The sequence below is a fragment of the Paramisgurnus dabryanus genome, chromosome 20 (genome assembly GCF_030506205.2).
Source record: "Paramisgurnus dabryanus chromosome 20, PD_genome_1.1, whole genome shotgun sequence".
In the NCBI taxonomy this organism is placed as follows: domain Eukaryota; kingdom Metazoa; phylum Chordata; class Actinopteri; order Cypriniformes; family Cobitidae; genus Paramisgurnus; species Paramisgurnus dabryanus.
In genome coordinates, this window is record NC_133356.1 from 3,421,962 (window position 1) to 3,439,506 (window position 17,545).

The following is a 17,545-nucleotide window of genomic DNA, read 5'->3' on the forward strand; positions in this document are numbered from 1 at the left end:
AGAGTGTGGAAACCCAGTTCTTTTTGGGTCAGAAGTTTTAACTTGTGTGTGTGGATTAACCAGTTCTTGCCATGAATATATGGTGGAATGGTGATAAGAAATAAATAAACAAACATCTGAGCTGCAGGAACTTGTTATCTTATTAGAAAAAAAAAAATTTTTAATTTAAATATAAACTTTCTTTTTCTAATCTGTTCATCTGATATAAGCACTGATAAATAATGAAAAGGTGCCTGTAGCTCGTGACTGTCACAGATTAATGTTTATTAAGACACATCTACAGCTGTCACCTCCAGTAATCTGAACCATAAATCCTGACACTAATAAATGAATCTCCAGCTGTCTCATTGAAACATACAAAGAGCTCTAATGAGACAAACTACAGGCTTTTAACATCACATCTGCTTTTTAGATTTAATCTCAATTACAGCTTGTAACAATGTTACAATTTTGACTTCATTCTCAAAATGTTTTAATATTACGGTTGAAACTCACAAGAATAAAAATACCTTTTATGTTAATTTTTCATAACATCATAACTTTATTCAGAAAATCTTTTATTTTGTCAAAACCTAAACGCAACGCAATACTTGGGGACGAAGATGTATATTCCTAAGCTGCTAAACAATTAGTTATAAAGTAGATTTGAATTCATCATGCTTTTTTATTTAGTTTGATGATATAATGGGCAGTGGTTATCTGTGAGTTACCCCTGCAGTTTAATGCAAATATTTGCGACTGTGATGTCATCTTCAGATCTCAGCAGCCGGATGAAACCCTGCTGTCATGAAGTAGATTGACATTGAGAAAGCTTAACACTGTCCATCAAAGCAGAAAGACACATTTATATGTATACATTTTGCAGATGTTTTTATCATATTTTATCTTTATATCTTTTTATGTAACTCTGTGTTTTTTTTAAACTATACATTATATCAGTATGTGCACTCAGTGGAAAACAAAATCAGTTAAGCTACAGGAAAGCAATATGCTTTTTAAATCTTTCTTTTTAATATTAACAGAAAAACTGGTTTGGTTCTTTACAGTATAATAGGATGTGGATGAAACAATACACTTCCGTATTGCCCTTGAATACACTGCCACCTTGTGGTCAGTTAAATTTACTCTTATACAGTATGCTAGTGATGGGAGAAACAAAACTTTTCAAAGCTTTGAATCAAATAGCAAAATTATTTAGGCCTGGTTTCAACAACAAGGCTTAGCCAAAGCTAGGACTAGGCCTTAGTTAAATTTAAGATATTTAAGCATATTTTATAAAACGACGTTGTATCTTGGGAAAAATCAGTGAGCCGGGCATATTTTAAGATCTGTCAGTGCAAGTGTTTTAGTCTAGAACTAGTCTTAGGTTTGTTTATAGTTGGCTCGCTCGCTGTTGCACTATTCTTATATAATAAGGTCTTGTGCAAGACTGCCCACTCCACGTTGACGTCATTTTTGCCGATGCAGACGCGTCGAGTATAAACAATACTTTAAGCTTTGTCTGTGAAACTGGGGGGTCAAAATAGTGTAAAAGCAACGAGATTTAGACCCGAACACAATGACGCCTTTTACAAACAATTGCAAATATCTACAGCAGTGTAATTTTTTATATCATTAAATGGTGATTATCCTGAATACAACTGGCACATTTTATAAACATTCATAATAAAACTGACTGGAAATCAATAAAAACCATACTGATTCATGGGTTCACTTTGAGATCAACACTCCATCACTGTAAAAAAAAATGCAGCATGAAGGTTTTGCAAGTAAATTCAACCTACTATTATAAAACAAGTAGAAATTGTTTAACTTAATCTGTGACCAGAGCTGGCAGAATGAACACATTTTCAAAAATAAGTTATTTATATTTTGACATTCCCTATAAAAAAAATTAAACGATGTATTATTTGTTGATATCTGAAAAAAAAATTGACAGAGCTACTACACTGGTTCGAAGTTGGCAGAGTCAGCAAAGTCAATCGAGTTAAAAATGTTTAAGGGTTTAAAAGCAAAATCACTGCATACATACCTTAAAATCACTGTAAAACTAATAGATTTAGCACATGTAAAGTCAAAAACAATACCTATAGGAAAATATATGTTCATCTTTTTTCTTTTATTGTTTGATTGACATTGAGACCGACAGCTTTAAGATGGACTGTAATGCAATATAATCTTACACATGAGAGACACATCTAGCTCAAAATTACACTGTGCGCATTCCCACTCATTTTGCCCGGCACGGGTCACATTTGTTAAGTTAAAATAACATAAAAATATATTATTTACAATGGCGTGGAAGCCATCAGAGTTTTGAAACGTTTGGAAACAGTAATGAAGCCTTGTTTGCTTAAATCACGTGACTTGTCTAATTTGATACATGCTCCAAACCAATGATACGAAACAAAAGATTCATAAAGTAGCAGTGTTTCAAAAGCAGCCATCACTACAATATGTTAGTGGAGGCTTTTTATATGTAATGCATTAGAGGAATTAAAGTGTGTGCTCCAGGGTTTATTTTCTAATCAAAGCAATTTACTGTATAAACTCTGATTATGCTGATTCCTGGGGATATAACCGGGAAAATTGTGAATAGTGATATGCAATTCCAGCAGAAAATAAGATGCAAGGTCATTTCAGATGGCTCCAGTCTAAAGATACAAACTAATTTAATTCCCTTATCGAAGTTATTTTACGTTATTGTGATCCAGGTACCCTACGAACCTGCTGGTGTCCTAATCCAGATTGTAAAATTCAATATCTTTTTTCATTTCGGCTAAGAAATAATTATCTTTGGGTCGGTGCAATCAGCGAGGGGTTTTGAATCGTATCCATGCCTATACGCAGAACATGCCAGCGTTTCACAGCCTGCATTCACATTCCTGACCCGGTAAAGATTGGCCAGCCAAATAACCCATTATGTGAAAGGGATTGAGTAATAACTGAAGGATGCTTTGTGTTCGCTGATGTTTAGGACCCCTGGTATTGTGCATGGAAAATAACAACCTCTGGTTGACAACTGGCAAGCAATTTTTGCCAGCCAACAAGATGAACTCATTCAAGTGAGTTATTTTCAAGCGATTTGATTGGCAGTTCTGACTCATGGGCCTTTATGCGGGCTCTGAATGAAGGAAAATACATGGCTGCATTCACAGGTCACTTGGATAAGCTTGAGTTTGTAAACAAGCATTCGGTCTGATGTATGATTGTGCAGAGAAATAGTAATACAATGTCAAACTATATGAACACATGCTGTACATAAGTGACTGATTTTAATCCATTGTCTGTCTAATATGGTTTAACCTGCAGATATGAGGCAGAGAACGTTTTCTTCTCCAACCTGAACCTCTCGGATTTTAACATCATCGATACTCTTGGAGTTGGAGGATTTGGACGTGTTGAACTGGTAAGTAAGAAATAAAGTACATGCTGTTATCGCAGAATAAACCCTGACAGTGTGATCAGGATCTGACGCAAAGTGGAAACAGTCACATTTTATTCTGCAGTTGTCAAGTGTTTAATCACAACAAGATGGCAATTTATGTTGGAGTAGAGTGATATTAACCCTTTCACCGCCAGCATTTTTTTAAAAAGTTGCCAGCCAGCGCCAGCGTTTTTCATGATTTTCACCAAAGTTTAATGCCTTCCAGAAAATGTTCTTCTTTAAATATATAAACATACAATATACCAAATGAAAGAACAGACCCTCTGCTTTCAATAAAAAAAAAAACGTTTCATCCTACCTTCAGTGGTTCTTTTATAATCAGCTTTTGAATATAGGTTTCTGCAAAAACACCACATTTTGAGCAAAAAGCAGATATAATTCAATTTTTGTGACGGACTTTTCATAGAGATCCCATTCAGAGCGATCTTTAAAACAGACACGGACATGCAGCAGCTTGCCATAGGGCAATAGGGTTTAAAAAGTTGCGGAAGAGCGCCACCTGGTGGATAATAACGGTATTGCGGAAAGACGGAAAATCTTGTCATTGGCGGGGAAGCGTTTTCTCTTAATTGACGAGATATCTCGTCAATGGCGGTGAAAGAGTTAAACATACATGTAGTACCGATCAAGATATACTATGTGTTATTAGTTGTTATTAGGGAATAACATACCTTGGAATGTTGCGGCTGGCCAATCAGAATCAAGCATTCCAGTGAGCCGTGTAATAATAATGGAGTTCAGATGCAAAACCCTCTAAGTGAGTCTGACGTGTTTTCTTGTAAATAAGCAATGATTATCAGACTCTTAGTGGTTTCTTAATGTTATTTCTGAATGGCCTGAGGGGATTAAACAGATTTAAAGCGGTAGTATTTGATAAATGCAGGGCCGTTTCTAGGCATAGGCGAACTAGGCGGTCGCCTAGGGCGCCACCAGCTGCAGGGTACATATATTCATTTGACTGATGGTTCACCGACTGAAATTAGTAAAAAATGAGCACTGCAACAAAATAAAGGATAAACACTGAATGTTGCATGTTTAACACAAAATGGACAACAAAATATTTCAACAGCATCAGACAGAAGGTTGTATGTGTGATTTGCCCAAAAGTATTGCAGTTTTTTAAGACCACAATCTCCTTTAACACACATTTTTTCATGATAATTGAAATGTAATAATTGTCAAGCGATGCACTTGTGATCATTTGCCCTTAAGAAAATAAAGCATGATTAAACTATGTAAACATAGTTTTATTTGTAGTAAGTAACCACAAATTTCCTATGTTCTCACCATAATAACAATGATATTATATTTGTAGTAAACTATGGTAATACAAATGGTAATTAATCTGCTGAAATCATGAATTTTATTTTACTACAAAAGTAAAGCCATGGTTGTGTATTTTGCTATTTTTGACTGATTTTTACTGTAAATATTGCTCACAATTGATATGAAGTGAGAGTTGTGTCTTACTATGCTAAATATATTACTTGGATTGTGATGTTTACTTTAGAACTGTAAATATATATGCACAAAAGATTTTAGCAGATGAATAACCAAATCTGATGCCTGTATGCCATTAAATCAGAGGGCTATCAGTCATTAATTACCACCATTAGATCAAAGGGTTCAAAGGTCAATTTAAAATTTGGTTCAGTAAAAAGCACCCAAAATTCCTTTTCCCTTATAAAACGTTAAAAAATTATTTTATTTAAAGGGATAGTGTACTTTAAAATAAAACTTCTGTCCTTATTCACTCACCCTCATGTTGTGCTAAACCTGTATGAATTTCTTTTTTCTGATGAACACAAAAGAAGATATTTTGAGAAATGATGGTAAACACACAGCAGATAGTGACCACTGACTTCCATAGTAGGAATAAAATTATGATGGAATTTTATGTGTACCGTAAACTGTGTGCTTACCATCATTTATCAAAATATTTTTTTCATCATTTATCACAATACTTTCAAAATATTTTTTCCTACTATGGAAGTCAATGGTCACTATCTGCTGTATGTTTACAATCATTTATCAAAATATCTTCTTTTGTTTTCATCAGAAAAAAGACATTCATACAGGTTTAGAACAACATGAGGATGAGTAAAAGATGACAGAATTTTCATTTTAAAGTGAACTATCCTTTTAACTTTGTTGAATTTAATGCATTTAACTCATTCACTGCCAGCCATTTTTTGAAAAGTTGCCCGCAGCATGATTTTCACAAAATTGCCTTCCAAATTTTCTTCTAAAAATATATAAACATACAAATATATCAAATAAAACAGACCCTCTGTTTCAAACAATCAAGAAACAAACAAACAAAACAGGGAAAAAACGTTTCATCCTATCTATAATTTTTCTTGCCTATAAACTCTTAAATATGGGTATTTTTCTTAAAAAATTATATTTTTAGCAAAAAGCTGAAATAATTGCATTTTTATGAAGGAATTTTGTTAGAGATCAGATTCACAACGATTATTAAAACAAAGTTTATAATTAGTAAATAATATTTTTATAAATTGGGTAAGTTCGCCATTTAGTGGATAATCACGGTATTACAGATGAACATAAAAACTCATCAGGAACACGATTTTCATGCAAATGTTTTCTCTTAATTGACAAGATAACTCGTCAATGGCGGGGAAAGAGTTAAGATTTAAGTGTTACATGATCACATGATTTTTACATGATGTGTGTTTTTTGTATGTAATATTGCTAGCAACATTTAATTATCATCTTTTTGGTGGGTGCCAATAGGGGTTTCGCCCTAGGGCGTCAAAATGGCTAGAAAGGCCCTGCATGAATGTATAATACTTAGGCTTTTGAATCTGAGCTCTCCTTTTTTAACAAATACATAATTTTTATTATATACATAAGTGTTTTTCTTAGTTAAGGACCATGTTTTTTAACACAGGTACCACCTGAAGCTGGACTTATCATGCAGGGAAATTTTACTCCTACCTTAAACTAAAGAGAAACGTTTGTTTTTATTCTCAGGTGCAGCTCAAGAGTGATGAAGTGAAGACGTTTGCAATGAAGATCCTAAAGAAGCGTCACATCGTGGACACGAGACAGCAGGAGCACATCCGCTCGGAGAAGCTCATCATGCAAGAAGCACATTCAGATTTCATTGTCAGGTATCTTCAGCGCCAGCAGCATAAACAACCCAGCATTTTATGTTTTTAATCTAATAAGAGCTGCTGTAATTTCAGTATTTGTGATGTTTTTGTAGACTCTACAGGACTTTTAAGGACAGTAAATACCTCTATATGCTGATGGAGGCGTGTTTAGGTGGAGAACTGTGGACTATTCTCAGAGACCGGTGAGATACTCGCCAAATATAGTAATGTTTTCTTGTTATCTGAAACACAGATCAGTTTTCATCACAACTGTTTGTTATTTCATAACAGGGGCAACTTTGACGACTCGACTACACGGTTTTACACGGCGTGTGTGGTGGAGGCGTTTGCTTACCTGCATTCCAAAGGCATCATATACAGAGACCTCAAACCCGAGAACCTGATACTGGACCACAGAGGTTATGCCAAACTGGTGAGTCCACTTTATAAATCAGGGCAGTGTGAAGGCAGGGTATCTCTTCACTCTTCGATTCTCCCATTTTTAAAAATATATATTTTAATATGTTAAAGGTGGATTTTGGCTTTGCCAAAAAGATCGGTTTTGGGAAAAAGACGTGGACGTTCTGCGGTACTCCAGAGTACGTGGCTCCCGAGATCATCCTGAACAAAGGGCACGACATCTCGGCAGATTACTGGTCACTCGGGATCCTCATGTATGAGCTACTGACTGGCAGGTAAGACAGAGGAGTCCATGTGTTTTAGAAAGAAGCCCATTAAACATTATAAAGTACAACCTGTTTTTAACACTCCACATCTCAGTCCTCCTTTTTCAGGCCCTGATCCGATGAAAACATACAACATCATTCTCAGAGGCATCGACATGATCGAGTTCCCCAAAAAAATTACCAAAAATGCTGCCAATCTCATCAAAAAGCTATGCAGGTATGACCATCACAACATTAAGAAAATAACAAACATTTGCTCTCTTTTAACCACCGTGATCCACACAGATTTCTGTCTTTTCTTTCTTCACAGAGACACTCCGTCTGAACGACTTGGCAACTTGAAAAATGGTGTCAAAGACATCCAAAAGCACAAGTGAGTTTAAGGTGTTTTGAAACTTTATGATGCCAAGGAACGCCAAATATGATGAACTTTTTTTAAGGGACCCCCATACCTCATATTTTTTATCTAGGGCAAATATAATTGGGTACACTTAGAGTAATGCTGGATGTATAAACCTGAAGAGAAACTTTTTCATGACAATAGATCTTGTTTCATTAAACAATACTGCCTTAATGGCCGTTCACACTTATAATGATAACTATAAAAATATTGTTTTGAAATAAATCATTTTATTTTAACTCATAAAATTCCCCGCCAGCATTTTTTGTTTCACAAAATGCCTTCCAGGAAAATGTTCTTCTGTAAATATATAAACATACAAATATATTAAATGAAAGAACAGATCCTCTGCTTTCAAACAAAACTGGTAAAAAACTTTTCATCCTATCTATATTTTTTAATCTGCTTATAAACTTTAAAATATGGGTATTTTTTAAAATATTTTTTTTTATCAAAAAGCTGAAATAATTGCATTTTTGTGAAGGAATTTTCTATGAGATCAGATTCAGAACGATTATCAAAACATACACAGAGTTTAAAATTAGTAAATAATTTTTTACTTCAGTTTATAATAAATTGTGTAAGTGCGCCATCAAGTGGATAATCACGGTATTACAGATTAACATAAAACCTCATCAGGAACACTTTATTATGCAAATGTTTTCTCTTAACTAATGACATAACTCGTCAATGGCGGGGAAAGAGTGAAAGAGAATAGTGGAGTTCACACCACAACTTTAACAATAAAGATACATGGAACGATATCTTTGGTATCACAATGATAAACCATCGACAGCCAATAAAATCTTAAGTGCTTGCATATTTGAATTGACAGATGACACTGTGAGAAGCTCTTTGCTGAGGTCCATAACATCAAATTATCTGAGCTATCCAGCCCTGTTGCAGTTAAATTGACTACGTAATGTTTTTATTAGGGATGGGTAATATAATATTTGAATATTTGAGCTCAAACATGAATATTCGAATATTTGTTTATTTAAATAACGCTTATTAAGACATACTTTTAACGTTTTATGTAAATTTCACAGAAGGCTTATAATTGGCAAATATCCACAACAAGCTAAGCTATATATGTAATGTTTTATCTTTTAAAATTCTTCTATAGCCTACAGAAAAATGGCGTTAAAACCCAGCACAGGTTTTAATATCGATAGCATTAAATAGCATTTTTTCTATTTGAATTATTATTGCAGGTTGAATATTTGAGCATTCATGATCATCACTAGTTTTTATTCTACTAAAGCAATAGATTAGATGATAGATTACACAAGTGCTCCATTTAGATATGTGAAATGCAGCGTGCTGAGGACATCTGCTGGTTATAAAGGACAGCACATTTAAACATTCAATGACATAATCAAATGCATAGTTTTTAATCTATAGTATTAGTTAAGGCCATTAAAGGTAAACATTTGTGCGAGAACTGCAGCACACAACTGAATTAACATGAAGTTATTGTTATCATCCGGTGGTATGGATGTTAATAGTTATCATTATAGTTAATGTTATGGTTATCTTTAAAATGTGAACGACCCTTCACAAACCTATTATAACAAGGCTATGACAAGGAAAAGATACAAAGCAAATATAAACAATTAAATGTATCCGAGGTAAACACCTAATAAATATGTGGTAATTTTGTTGTCTTTTTTTCTCAGAATTTTTCTGGGGACCCCCTTGAACCTCCTGGAGGCCATCTGGGGGTCCCCGGACCCAAGTTTGAAAACCCCTGCTGTAAGCGACATACAGTAGTATTCTGCAAAATACTACACATAAAATAAGTTAGGAATAGGTTCTGTAAACAGACAAAACAAAAAATAAAAAATCGGGGCCCACAATTTTATAGCCTATCAGAAAGACTTTATGTCATTTATATTAAGGGTTTTATATGAATGTTTTGAAGGGTGGTGCTGTGAAGGATAGTGTGGTCTAAAAGCCTGGGTATACTTCAGTTTTGACAAGTACGTGAGGGTCAGAGGCAATAGATGAGAGATTGTGCGAAGATCTCAGGAAGCACCATCAGTTATACAACAGTGCTATACAAAGATGTTTACATTAATCGTAACTCGTGGCAAGAGTTTTCCAAATGCTGGGCAAAGACAAGACATACTGTAAACAAAGGTGGACATATCTGATATGCAAGATGTATTGCAATTTGCAGTGTACGACGTGTACAAGTCAAATGAAGTATACTTTGCAAGGCTGTGCGTACATAAATAAAGTATACTCAGATCATAATGATGTGGTTAACATCATCTATATCATTTATCATAAACAATGACCTAAATAAAGAATTCAATAAATCAACTCATGTAATAAATGTGTGTGCAGATGGTTTGAAGGGTTTAACTGGGACGGATTGAGGAAAGGGACACTGATGCCCCCTATCATTCCTAGTGTAAGTATTCATGCTGAATATTTGTGTTAGACAGATTTTGCATACTTACAATGGGTCTCATTCACTATGCATGCATACGCAAACATTTGTGAGTGAAATGTGCATATGGATGTTTTCATGAACAACTCATGATTCAACCAAAACTTTTGTATTAAAATTTCTTCTAAATGTACGAAAAAATTGAAGAACAAATAATACAACATGTACGCTATAATAAAATAACAGGCTATGATTATAATGTATATCATATTGTTTATATATAACATTTACATAATTACACTGCAAAAAATGATCTGCCAATGGGGTAAGCACATTTTTCTTGATTTAGTTTTTTTGCTTACCCCATTGGCAGATTTTTTGCTTGTTTTATGCATAAAATCACTTAAATTTGATATTTTTGATCTAAAAACTAGACTTATTTTCATGGGTGGTTTTGCTCATCAAGAAAAAGCATCTTCATTTAAGAATTTTTAGATATTTTTACTGAAAACAAAACAAAAATACTAAGAATTTTTTTTCTTGAAAATCATTTTTTGCAGTGTATATTTTATATCATAATATTTTCTGTAATGTATATTATTATATACATATATACATTATTATTATAATATACAGGATAGTATACATAATCATAGCCTACTTATTTTTTCCACACTTAAGATGCACGTAATGACAAATCGTCACACTTTCCTTCCTCACTTTTTAATCCCTATATGAAAGTGTCTGCTTATGCCTAATGTAAACATCATGTAAATGTAATGAGAAGACCAAACGTCAATCACTTGATTTCCTCTTTCTTTTATTTTAGAAACAGATGGGCTTCTCTGTCAAATTAATTTATATAAATTGGTCAAACCAATTTTCTAGCTCTTTTGCTGCCCCCCAAAATTTTCTGTGGACCAGCGCTGCGGAAAGCCTTTATATGGGGCTAGATTGGGCGTGTTTTAGGCAAATTTCCAACCTCGTGCACACACAAGTATAAGAACAAGTTCATGTGTGTATGCACATGATGTGAATTAAACAGAAAAGTTCAAGTGTGCGTACAAATACGCAAAAACATCTGCAACTATTAGTGAATAAGACCCAATGTTTGCATGCTTAGATTATGTTTTGTGTTTTAGAATTTACACTGATCTTAGGACTGAACCCATCTACATGTTAATTTTGTTTCAATCATGCAGGTAACATCATCCACAGACACCAGTAACTTTGACAGCTTCCCAGAAGACAATGAAGATCCACCACCTGATGATAACTCAGGCTGGGACGTAGACTTTTAAACAGACCCAAATACACAACATGCGCACACAGACACGCAACACTGCCCGAAACGAGACCTGCCTGGTTTGAAGCAGGACTACCGTACGGATGGATGACGTCCAATGACATGACGTTCTGGTGGAGTGACCCGAAAAACAACAACAAACCCTGAATCGTGTGTGTTTGTGTGCGCATATAATAACCATCTTTACTGTGAGGTAATTGAAGAGACAGACCATTTAGGGAAAAGGTTGTGACCTCAATGATTTGTTCTTCTCCCTGATTGGCTGCAAACTCTTCATGCACCAATTTGTGTGCAGACTACTCTAAAGAAGACTATGTGATAACAACACTGAGTCCTGACAGACCTGAATGTTACACTTAAAGTAATACTCATTCATTATAGCACATGTACATAGTAGCATAGTATCATTATCCCAAAACACACGCGTACGCTGGCGTTCCTGACATGTATCGGTTTCTCTTTCATGTTTCAAGACTTTTGCTCGGTTTCACCATCTCTTCAGACACACACGGACGCATTCTCTCACCTGTCTCTGCTGTTTATTTATTGCCATTACGGTTTATGATATTCTGAGCCCAGCGCTGGTTTTCTCAAAATGATGTGCCTCAAAATCATAGCTTCATTGATACGAGCGTACTGTATTTATTGTCCTAGATGCATTTCTATTGAGGAGCAGGTGAGTAATAATCACTGTGAATGGTCGGCTTTCAAACAGAAAAGGGGCGGAGTTTAATCGTTTTGCCTTTTATGGCCGTTTCCTAACTGTGTTGTCAAAGGACTAATTGGACCGCAGGTGCATTGTAATCATTTCCACGGAGATTCAGATCATGAACAGTATTAGTGCCTTAAACCAACGGCATCCCAAACCTGCTGCATGCCTTCAGTACAATCCCTTCAGCCTGCTGCTGTCCATCAGATGCTCTCTGTGTCCTTTTTATACAATAAAGCAACCGTTTTAGACATGTGTCCTCACAAAAGTTTCTTCTGTGTGTTAAAATAAAGTATGTGGTGGCAAGATCTAAAATGACAGGAAGCACCTGTCTATAAAAAAAAAATCTTTGCTGCCTTCAATTTTTTGTTGATCTTGTCAAGATAAATAATAGTAAGTTGACCTGACTTGTAAATTTAAGGCAGCATAGAGTTTTTTTTTACAGTGCACAGTCCCAAAAGTCTGCATTGTGAGAAACAGACTAAACTGTGATGATTTTGCCTTATTGAATGAACCAAATAGCTGTGTTGCATGAGATTTGATCACTCAAAGCTGATACGATATGAACAATATAAAGATACTGTATGCTTCAGTGGCATTTTAAAGGATTAGTCCATTTTCTTAAAAAACAATCCAGATTATTTACTCACCACCATGTCATCTAAAATGTTGATGTCTTTGTTCAATCGAGAAGAAATTATGTTTTTTTAGGAAAACATTCCAGGAATCTTTCTCATTTTAATGGACTTTAATGGACCCCAACACGTAACAGTTTTAATGCAGTTTAAAATTGCAGTTTCAAAGGACTCTAAACAATATCGAAAGAGGCATACAACACAGTCTCACGGGAAGTCGTGTTATAGTAACGAAAAATTTTGATTAATTTATTCGTGTTTGATGACACGAATTTCCGCTGTTTTTCGTGTCTCTGGAGACGAATGTCTTTTTCGTCCTTCCCAGCACGAATTTCTATCAATGGCTGTTCGTGTCTGTGGCACGACTTTCTTTATCGTGTCATTTTATATTTTGTTTTCTCATCGTTGTTTCCTATTTTTAAATCATTGTCGCTTGGGGTTAGGGTTAGATCCGGGGTTTGCGTTAGGATGTTATTTTTTGCATTGGTTTTTTACATGTTTTTCATCCACTTTTAAAACTATTCTCGCCTGGAGTTGGGGTTAGAGCTGGGGTTTGGGTTAGGAAGTCGCAGAAAGTGATTCTAACCCAAACCCCAAGCGACAATGGTCAAAAAATTGAAAACAACGATGAGAAAACAAAATATAAAATGACACGATAAAGAAAGTCGTGCCACAGACACGAACAGCCATTGATAGAAATTCGTGCTGGGAAGGACGAAAAAGACATTCGTCTCCAGAGACACGAAAAACTGCGGAAATTCGTGTCATCAAACATGAATAAATTAATAAAAAAAATTCGTTACTATAACACGACTTGCCGTGAGACTGGGTTGAGGCATAAGAGTCTTATTTAGCGAAACCACTGTCATTTTTGGCAAGAAAAAAAAAAATGCACTTTTAAAACACAACTTATCGTCTTCCTCCGATTGTGTGACGCGCCAGCGCGACCTCACGTAATACGTCATCACATGAAGAGGTCACAAATGAGTGGATTACAAGTGTGCAGAAAGAGGAGCGTTCAGACGTTGTTGTATGTCGAATGATACTAATTAATGTCTTTGTGTCAGTTTATTGTTTAACACATGACCTTTCGACATCATTACACATTACGTGAGGTCGCGCTGGCTCGTCACATGACCGGAGGAAGACGAGAAGTTGTGGTTTAAAAGTGCATATTTTTAATTTTTCTTGCCAAAATAACAATCGTTTTGCTAGATAAGACCCTTGTTCCTTGTTTGGGATCATTTAGAGTCCTTTGACACTGCAATTTTAAACTGCATTAAAACTGTTAAGTGTTGGGGTCCATTAAAATCAATTAAAATGAGAAAAATCCTGGAATGTTTTCCACAAAAAACATAATTTCTTCTCGACTGAATAAAGAAAGACATCAACATTTTGGATGACATGGTGGTGAGTAAATTATCTGGATTTTTTTAAGAAAATGGACTAATCCTTTAACTCTACACTGCCAGAGAAAGCGTCAAAAATAATCCCTAGCTATCACTGAGGTGGTACACTTTCGAAAAGTACATCTTTGCACCTAAAGAGTTCATATTAGTAGGGGAGAGCGGGGCACAAAGTAACGCTTTTTGACTTTAGCTCTTATCATTCAAAAAATATTTAAGTTAGTTTAATTCTTTTTGACACAATCAACAGACACATATCTGCTACAAATGAACACCTAAATTTTGTTTGTGCCACCTACTGTTATTGTACAAGTACACCGAAAGTGACAGGAGTGCAAACGTTACAACTTACCCAATATTTAGTTTAAATGCAAATAATTTAATAAACTTCTGTCTATATACTAAAGGTGGATATTGTTTATATATCTGCCTATAATAGATAGATATCCACACATTCATCCATCCATCATCCTTCATTTAACCATCCTTGAGTTATGCAGCAATGCATAGAAATAAATCATAATAGTGAGTTAGTTCCCCTGATATTGTATTAGCAGTTATTATTATGATGAATAGTATTTACATTGTTTTCATTTCATTATCATTGTATACCTGAGGCTTCATTATAACACTGTGTGACAACTAACCCCGCTGTGTAAATCAGTTACTAGGACTTAGTTACACGTGTTTCATAATGGTGTTATGTTTTAGGTAACAAGACAGTGATGAAAATAATATAAGGTTGGATTTGGTGGCTTACACACCCAACTCAGAAATTGAAGAAAAAAAACACATAAGATGAAGAAATTTACATCCATGCCTCCAAAACACTCTTTGTTCAATATCTTAATCAAAACTTTTCACAAATTTACAGGAGATCTTCTGACAGTAAGCACAGATTGCTCAGCCCTGTATAAATATGTGTTACAATTAACCCCGCATTAATTTGTGCCCCGCTCACCCCTACCTCATATTGGTACCAAATGTATAAATGTCTGTAGGTAAATGGTACATATTAAGACCAAGGCGGATATGCATCACACTTCAAAATAAGATGATATGTAGCATGCTTATTAATATTTCTTTTACTGTGACATTTAACTTTCATCCAAATTTGTGAGAATGACAATTCCTCAATCTTTCTAAATACAACGATGGAAATTTAAGGAAAGATCTCCAAACTAAAAATCTAAATTTACCAAGCAATGTGTCCACACTACAGTCAGGGAGATACAGTAAAGCCTACAGTGCATTTAACCTCATCACAGATTCATCTATTCCGTTATGGTAACACTTTATTTTGATAGTCCACTTTAGACATTCTACTAACTATAAAAAACTTTGCAAGTACATGTCAACTACCTTTTATTAATTTGCAACTATTTGTCAACTAACTGTGTTTAGAGCAGGGGTGGTGAACGTCGGTCCTGGAGAGCCGCAGTCCTGCAGAGTTTAGCTCCAGCTCTAATCAAACACACCTAAACAACTAATCAAGGTCTAAAGAGTTACTAGAAAGCTACAGGCAGGTGAGGTTTAATTCAGGGTCGGAGCTCAAATCTGCAGGACTGCGGCTGTCCAGGACCGACGTTCGCCACCCCTGGTTTAGAGTATTAGTAGACTGTAAGGGTTGGGGTTAAGGAAGAGGTTTGGATTAGTGGAATAAATTGACATGCACCTGCAAAGATACTCCAACATGGTGCCCTCTGTGAGTTGCACACTATTAATAGCCTCAATTTTAATATTTATTTGTTAAATTTTTATATTAGATGGCTTCTTTTATGTATGTTAACATTTAAACAATGATAAATAAACTGAAATTATAAAACATATTAACAAGTAAAATGAAATAAGATCAGGTAAAACAATAAAAGTTTTGAGTACTATATAAAAAGTAGCCTGCTATAGACAGTTGAATGTCTGTTTAGGGATCATCACAATAAAGTGTGTTAATAGATATTAAGCAGACAGTCTACTAATACTGTAAAGATTGGTAGTAGATGAGCAGTTGCAAAGTAACTTATAATTATACACATGCATAAAAACTGACACTACAACAACTGTCCTATTAGACAAACAACAACCTATGTTTTAAGCTTTAATTTAGTAGACTACATGTCTTTCTTTTACAGACTGAGACTAAATTTACCTTCCATAAAAACACAAACAATGCCTCTTAAATTTTACACAACTGAATAAAAAAGTATTTTTGTCCCTGTCGTTTTAAGATGATCTTTGCATTATGATCAGTAGGGGGCGACAGTTCATTATTTAAAATAAGAGAAAATCCTCTGCTGTTCTGCTTGTTATTATTTGCTCAACATATTTCGTTATGTACTGTAAGTTACTGTCTTGATTATTAATAATAATGTGACTGGAAAATGAAAAACCTCTTTATAAAAAGAAACTCACACATTGTCATTGACACAATTCATTTATAGATTAATGTTTGTTCTATTAAAAATATATAGCCTGTAAATAATTATATCGGGGGAAAAAATCACAAGCATTTGTTAAACCTGAATTCAAATTATTTCACCATACAGCCCGACAATTAAACTTTACGGAACTTTGTATGTAGTGAAAAGGTTCCACAAAGTTAAGAAATAAATAGTAGGCCTACTAATAAGACCAATTAAATGTTATTTGGAGAACCCATAATAGATCTTCACTGTGAAGAACCCTATTTAGCACTTTTATTTTTAAGAGCGTAATGGTAATAGCCAGTAGGCTTCAGAAGATTGGTTTAATCTTGGTGAAGGAAGATCTTTTCATTCCTGTAATCTGGATATACTCATGTACATATTCTTTTATGTGCTGACAGGCAAATGAACAGGTATAAGTTCAAGACTTGGTTAACAGAGGTCTGTTGGCAGGTCCTGTCCTGTATAATGATATCCCTTAAATTCCCTTTAAGCGCTTTTTGTCTGTTTTGGAGGGGGCGCGACGGTAATTACGCATTATAACTTTTGCGAAATAGACGCGACGAATTAACTGATCCATATTATACTAAAGTATTTTACATATTCATTAGGTTTGCGCAACTGGACGCGAGGTCTTTGGAATACGAATAAATGAATATGCATGAGTTGGGGAGGCAGTACGCCACAGAGGATTCTATGCGCCGCTGTTTGGATGGATGGATGGATGGATCCCTGTGTGGAAAGTGCAGGAGCAGCCAAACATAACCATACGAATATTTATATTTGCGTTTGTTTCCTTGGTAAAAGACCGGTGGATCTCTCTAGGATTGTTGCTAGAAAATAATTTAAAGGTGATAAAATATGTATTTTAGGGACAGGAGTTTTGAACTTTGGTAATCTGGAGTTTTGGAGAGTTTTGGAGATTTGGCAACCATGCCCGCGTAACCGTTCGACTGGTCTGCGCAAACATCTGCGCTGCGTGTCTGCGCAGGCGGGGAGGTTGAAAGCATGCCGATGC

The 17,545-nt window shown here is 35.1% G+C and overlaps 1 protein-coding gene across 5 annotated transcripts in view; it reads left to right on the top strand.

Annotated features, from left to right (window-relative positions):
- The window catches only part of prkg1a (protein kinase cGMP-dependent 1a), a 143,089-nt gene extending 130,772 nt beyond the window's left edge, over positions 1-12,317 (top strand). For 4 of the 5 annotated variants that reach the window (XM_065296053.1, XM_065296052.2, XM_065296051.2 and 1 more), the window contains 9 exons: positions 3,313-3,409; positions 6,446-6,585; positions 6,681-6,770; positions 6,859-7,000; positions 7,099-7,262; positions 7,348-7,470; positions 7,564-7,626; positions 10,006-10,072; positions 11,254-12,317. In XM_065296053.1, coding sequence (XP_065152125.1) covers positions 3,313-3,409; positions 6,446-6,585; positions 6,681-6,770; positions 6,859-7,000; positions 7,099-7,262; positions 7,348-7,470; positions 7,564-7,626; positions 10,006-10,072; positions 11,254-11,352 — 985 coding nt within the window. In that variant the 3' untranslated portion in view covers positions 11,353-12,317. Of the gene's footprint in view, positions 1-3,312; positions 3,410-6,445; positions 6,586-6,680; positions 6,771-6,858; positions 7,001-7,098; positions 7,263-7,347; positions 7,471-7,563; positions 7,627-9,332; positions 10,073-11,253 lie in introns of all 5 variants that reach the window. The other variant, XR_012335555.1, reaches the window with a different exon arrangement.
- The last annotated feature ends 5,228 nt before the right edge of the window (positions 12,318-17,545 follow it).